Raw genomic sequence first — 5,840 nt, forward strand, 5'->3', positions numbered from 1 at the left:
GTCTCGAAAAATCAACCCGACGGTCGACAGTCGACATCTCATCGGTAATGAACTCTAATCCACGTTATGGCGCAAACTAAAGGACATCTTCCAAAGATTGTTTGGCATCAAATATTCACAAGATGTTTTAGAATATCAGAAAGTATAATTTCAAATTAATCTTTCTCATCTTGTTGTCTACGAATATCAAGTATGATCTTTTTTTAAATAAGTCAACCTGTGAAGGCGTGTAGTGTTAGTACTTCTCTTTAGCGGGGACCACCTTGCCATTCATTATGTGTATCATGGTCAAGTAATGGAGGGAGCGTGGAATGTATGAGCTTGCTCACTTTTTATTGTATATCAAAAACAGCGCAGTCAGAGGATATAACCTAGCTGTGCTCCCATACATCTGTCTTTACATATACAGTATCAGGGAGGTGGTGTTTACAACAGAAGTCAGCCACACAGGCATGAACTTAGATTTGTTTCTACAGACAATTAAATTAAGTCGGACAAGGAACTTGGTTGTGCCCCTATATAATTCACCGCATAGACAGAGTATAGACAGAGTAAGACAGATTTACTTTGCTATGTTGTTATTTGTTTACCTACAAAGACATAGACTTTTATAAATTAACTTTAAAAATACGTGTCCATACGTAAACTGATTCAGACAAGTTAAACTTAGTTTACTTCTATATAGTTACCCACACCAACATTAAGGTAAGAAAAGCTATTCTGGGTGTGCTCTCAAATACACGCATTCATACAGACGCAAAATGTACTTAATGTAAGGAAAAAGGTAATCTCAATGTACTCTTTTTCTGTATTCAAGCAAAAACTAAATTAGACTAGGTAACTTGGATGTAGTTTCATATAGTTATCCAAGTTAACATGACTGTGCTCCAATATGGAAATATCCTTACAGACATAATACCACGGCTGCAAAAAAATAAAAGCCAGAATTTTTTTTAAATTGATAGTAAAAATAAATATCCACAAAAATCCTAACGAAACTAGTATTCGCTTTACCTTCAAATATGAATCGAAAAGTACAAAGTTCGCAATAAGAAAATTTAGTTTTTTCGGAAACGAGGAAACACAGCACCGACTTTAAATTTAGAGCTGACAAGAAAACCGATCGATAGAAGGATGCTGTGTGTAACGCTGGACAGGTAGGATTTCTGCAATGTGTGCGAGTGTGTGTCTGTCGGTATTCTCATGTCCGATGCTGTGTTAATTATTCGCTTAATTAATAACACATAGTGTGTGTTGAATTCCACTGGCCAGTATATCTTCTTTTTTTTTGGTTATCTATAAAGGAATCAATACTATGCTGCAGTATGCGATAAACATGTGTCGGACCGTTCTGGAGCGTTCAACAGCGACAGTAGTTCCTACAGCATATTAGATTGGTCCAGGTCTCCATTTCTCTGTTGTGCCCATACATTCAACACTTACCTTTACGGCTGTGTAAATCATTTCTCTAAAGCGGGTTAAATGTAAAAAAAAAAAATTGAGATTGAGATCGCAAGACATCTTTATGCAGCATTTTTATAGTTGCACAAAGATCCATATTTCTTCTGTGCAGGTAGTATGATCGATTGAATTCCATCGCATTCAAATGGATGAAATCGCTGACGAGTTGTCCCCTGATAATGAATTGCACCAGAGAATCAATCAGGAAATGTTGGCTATCCAATGCTCAGACATATTATTCGACGCTGTTGAAAACCACATTGAATGCATATGGAAGACGATTGAAAAATTAAAGAGGGAAAAAAAGAGACCTACGGTTATCGTTGATACGCTAGTAGATGATAACATAAAGAACCTTACAGAAAATGTACTTTGTTTGCTGTTCAAACATAAAGAAAAACTAGTAACCTTGGCTGGACCTTCATCACAAAACGTCCGGAATTTCCTGTCCATTGTGTGGGTGGGGACTGACTCATCTGCTCGGCTCTGTCACCAGTTTGTCTGCTCGTCAATCTTTGTTCAGAATACATCCCAGCTTCTAGACTTTCTGAATAATACCACCACGAGTGATGTCGTACAGTTTGTGATTAAGTTCATTCTGGGCTGTTGGCATAACTGTCTTAGGCACGTGACCTCAGCTGCTGTAATTCACTTCAAAGAATTCAAACTAGCAAACATTATCCAAAATACAATTGAAAAGTTCAATGATCAACAAATGATTCTAGCCAAAGGCATCATTGTACTGTCGTATTTGCTCACAGACGATCAAAAGAATGACAAAATTCTGGAGAACAAGGTTGTTGGGTTCATAGTTCAAATTTTGAAGCAGGCCTCGATATCGGAGGACGGTTTGTCTCGTAGACATGGAATGAGTGTCCTTGAGGTTCTCCGTGGAATCCACAACCTGTCCATCAACGACAACAATAAGGAGCAAATAGTCACATCCGGGGCTCTGCCGATCTTAGTGGAAATAATGAAAAAGAGGCGAGAGACGGGAGAAGTATTAGAAACACTCATGATTATCTGGAGACTTTCTTTCCTGAATCAAATATTTTCCAAAATCATATCCGAGCCTGACTTAATAAATGGTAAGCGTTTCTTGTTATTGTTTGATATCTTCCATCTTTAAAAGGTTTTTTCCCAACAATTTTGATGCAGCTTTGTCTATGAATGAACTCATTTGAAAAATATTTTGCTTTACTACTATGCAAAAGTTTGAGTATGTGTTTCAGTAATGATTTTAATCCTTAGCTATAGAAAGCCTCAAATTCGACACTGATGAAAGAATCCGACACTCGGCTACTGGTGCATTATGGGAAATAAAACAGCGCAATTCTAAGATGCCAATTCCTTTTGGTAATGCTCATGAATGAGATTAAGTTGAAATAAATTTCCCATTTGCTGAATTAGTTTCGCGTTTTAAAGAACAAGAAAACTACTGAAAAACAAATAGTGTACCGGTTTATGTTAAACATATACATGTATGTATAATTTAAAAGGAGACTGCCGACCCCATGTGATGATAAGTTACCAATGGGATTCCCAGTCAACGATGCTAAAGGTCAAGGAATCCTTAAAAGAGGCGGGCTTTAAAGTATGGATGGACGTCGAAAACATAAGTCAGTGATCACATTTCACGGCTGGTTATGAAAACGATTTGATATATTTTGCACTTTGAGTTAAAAATTTCAAACTGCGTGATATCAATGTATTCCTTGAGTTTCTAGGTGGTTCCACGTTAGAAGCTATGTCCTTGGCCATTGAGAATGCGGCAGTGGTGCTGATTGGTATGTCCAAGAAATACAAGGAAAGTCCAAACTGTAGATCAGGTAATGGCCGCGTCTTACGTTGTTTCCTCAGATATCAGAGTCGTTTAATTAATTTTCAAGATTCTAAATTATGTAAAAAAAAAAAGCACTCTGTGTCAACTCTCTGATTAGCTAATTATTTATTCTAATGCACCCGTTGAATCTAATGTAAATTAAACCAACACGTGCCTATACTGAACCCTTTTAGAGGCAGAGTACGCCTACAAGTTGAGGAAGAGCGTAGTGCCCCTACGTCTGGAGCCTCGCTACGTGCCGGACGGTTGGCTGGGGATCATTGTCGGCACCCGCCTCTACTTCGACTTCACCTCGCCACGTGATTACGACCACGTGATGACAAACCTTCTCCGGGAGCTTGGCTTACGGGGCAGACTGTGTGACACAGTCGATAGCGGCAGAGGTAGGGTAACACGAGACGCACTGTCTTCTGGCGCTATCCCACGTCTTTTGAATCATCTCTATTGCCTCTCTTTGTACTTTGTACTTACTTAATAACATTCTTCCTCATTAGGTACAGTAAGACAAGATACTTCTAACAAAAAAAGCGTCGACTTGGATAAGCAGTGGACGACAGAGCAGTTAAGAACTTGGTTGGACAGTTGTCACTTCACCGCAGCCAATGAAAGGTACGTATACATCTTATCATAATATGACTATGCACGAAGCAGATTGAAGTTTTCATTTGGTATACACGTTATCAGTGTACTGAAGTTTTACTGTATGCACTGTATCATATAACATCGACATAACAACAACAACAGAGTTATACATTAGAAGTTCTTAGTTTTAGATAACATTAACAGCAATTCTTTGAGTGATCTACATTTCGTAAACTTCCTGATAACCTGTCTAATATGTTTTGCAGTTTGTATGCACTGGACTCAGATCTTTTATCTGAACTACGCCTTCTGCAGTCAACCTCGCCGGATGCATTCTTCTCTATACTCAGATCTGACCTTCTTTTGAGAGGAATTGACATACTCAAGTTTTCAAATGCACTGCGAAAACTTAAAGATAATTTCAAAACTACCAGTCATTTTTCATAAATAAAAGTTGCATGTAAACAAGATGAACAGAATTAATGAACAGTATTACGAAACGTTTTCATTTGTCTAAATCTCAAATTATTCTAATATTGACTACATGTATGCAATACAAATGTAATATCTGCATGTGTTGTCTGTGCAAGCAGTAGAGTTATTTTTTTAATGATATGAATTTAAAACTTGGGAAGGTTTTTAAATTCGAAAAATCCCTTTTCTTCCATTCGTTTTAAAACCCAAGGACCATATTTAACAATTGTTCCAGAATGTTCATCCTTGGATTCATTCAATACATTCACACTTATATCGGCATCAAAGCGAGGTTCCAAGAAAAACGGCACAGAAAACCTGTCCACTCCAATGTCAAGGACTCTGTGTTGAGTGGCAACAAACCGACCTCCAACCATTCGGCTTAGAACGTCACCAACATTCATAACGAGACCGTCAGCGATTGGTTGAACAGGCAGCCACGTGCCCTCTGGCGTCAGAACTTCCAGTCCGTGATATTGAAAGGTTGCTAGGAGAGTCAGAAAGCAGGAATCGGTGTGTACCGGGGTTGTGACCGCCTTACCTTCGTCTAGGACAGCGTTGTCTGGCGGACTTCCTTCCCAGGGAGGATAATGTAGCAGTCTGAATGTCGAGCAAGGCTTGTCCCTAAACAGATACTCAAAACAATTTTCTTTGAACCCCAATCCTATAGAAGCTAGCTTCAAAATGTCCATGGCTATCTGATGCAGTTGGTCATAAGCCTCCAACATGGTGGCCTTGAACTTGAAGTCTCCATTTTCTGGGGGCCAGATGGACTTTTCATAAAACCAGTTTCCACTGATCATGTCGGGATCATCTGCTGGGATATCGGCGCCAATCTCGAAGCCTTCTTTTCTACTCGGTGAATTCTCCAGGACTGGAAAATATCCTCGATACACATTCCGGCTTTTACTGTTAAAAGATTTCTTCATGAGAGAAGATTTAACTTCCCAGGACTGACTGAAAAACCACTGACAACATTGTCTGAGTTTGTCCACATTAAATCCGGGGATATTGACAAGGCCCATGAACCCCGCCCCCTGCAGAGCGCTCACAACACTCTCTCCTCCGGGGCCTGGGTTCCTGAGGGCCTCCTCAAAATCAAGTACTGGTATATCAAAATATTCTAGCGATGACATTTCAAACGTTTTCCTTTGATCGAGCTCTATGTGTGTTAGACTATACAGTATGAATAACTGATAAACTTTGTGCCGAACAGTCTGGGTCTGTATTGATAAAGCAGATCTCAAGTCATGGAGTTATTTGGACAACGTAAACAAGACATGACAATACGATAAGATGAAGAGTTCGCTATATTACATAGAAACTTTTGGTCACTTAGATATAAAAAAAACCTGCACACTGGAATATGTGAATAAAACTGGAAGTTCTGGGTTTTCAATAAAACATCTTGGAAATGCTGACTGACAACAATGGCGCTACATGTAATCTGGAACGTACACACTAAAACACAAAAACTGAG

At 39.0% G+C, this 5,840-nt stretch overlaps 2 protein-coding genes across 4 annotated transcripts; one reads left to right on the plus strand and one right to left on the minus strand.

Moving 5' to 3' along the window:
• The first annotated feature begins 1,089 nt into the window (after positions 1-1,089).
• On the plus strand, positions 1,090-4,335 carry LOC128172723 (uncharacterized). Of its 3 annotated transcripts, none has more exons than XM_052838483.1 (8): positions 1,090-1,157; positions 1,305-2,549; positions 2,713-2,817; positions 2,961-3,080; positions 3,189-3,290; positions 3,478-3,687; positions 3,799-3,913; positions 4,153-4,335. In XM_052838483.1, exons 2-8 carry the CDS (start codon positions 1,607-1,609, stop codon positions 4,331-4,333), a joined length of 1,776 nt encoding a protein of 591 aa, XP_052694443.1. In that variant the 5' UTR covers positions 1,090-1,157; positions 1,305-1,606; the 3' UTR covers positions 4,334-4,335. The 3 variants fall into 3 exon arrangements, with proteins under 3 accessions (XP_052694443.1, XP_052694454.1, XP_052694447.1); XM_052838494.1 differs by having other exon boundaries at positions 1,114-1,157; positions 1,574-2,549; XM_052838487.1 differs by lacking the exon at positions 1,090-1,157 and having other exon boundaries at positions 1,173-1,455; positions 1,574-2,549.
• A 33-nt stretch (positions 4,336-4,368) lies between these two features.
• Positions 4,369-5,645, minus strand: LOC128172753 (uncharacterized). Its single transcript, XM_052838510.1, has one exon. The coding sequence runs from the start codon at positions 5,494-5,496 to the stop codon at positions 4,507-4,509; it is 990 nt and encodes a 329-aa protein (XP_052694470.1). The 5' UTR covers positions 5,497-5,645; the 3' UTR covers positions 4,369-4,506.
• Positions 5,646-5,840: the final 195 nt, after the last annotated feature.

This window comes from Crassostrea angulata, chromosome 1, assembly GCF_025612915.1.
Source record: "Crassostrea angulata isolate pt1a10 chromosome 1, ASM2561291v2, whole genome shotgun sequence".
Taxonomy (NCBI): domain Eukaryota; kingdom Metazoa; phylum Mollusca; class Bivalvia; order Ostreida; family Ostreidae; genus Magallana; species Magallana angulata.

Coding starts and splice junctions, on each gene's coding strand:
- LOC128172723 (XM_052838483.1), top strand. CDS start 1,607: ATGGATGAAATCGCTGACGAGTTGTCCCCTGATAATGAATTGCACCAG. Junction 3,081..3,188: donor GATGGACGTCGAAAACATAA/GTCAGTGATCAC, acceptor TTGAGTTTCTAG/GTGGTTCCACGTTAGAAGCT. Junction 3,688..3,798: donor CACAGTCGATAGCGGCAGAG/GTAGGGTAACAC, acceptor CTTCCTCATTAG/GTACAGTAAGACAAGATACT.
- LOC128172753 (XM_052838510.1), bottom strand. CDS start 5,496: ATGTCATCGCTAGAATATTTTGATATACCAGTACTTGATTTTGAGGAG.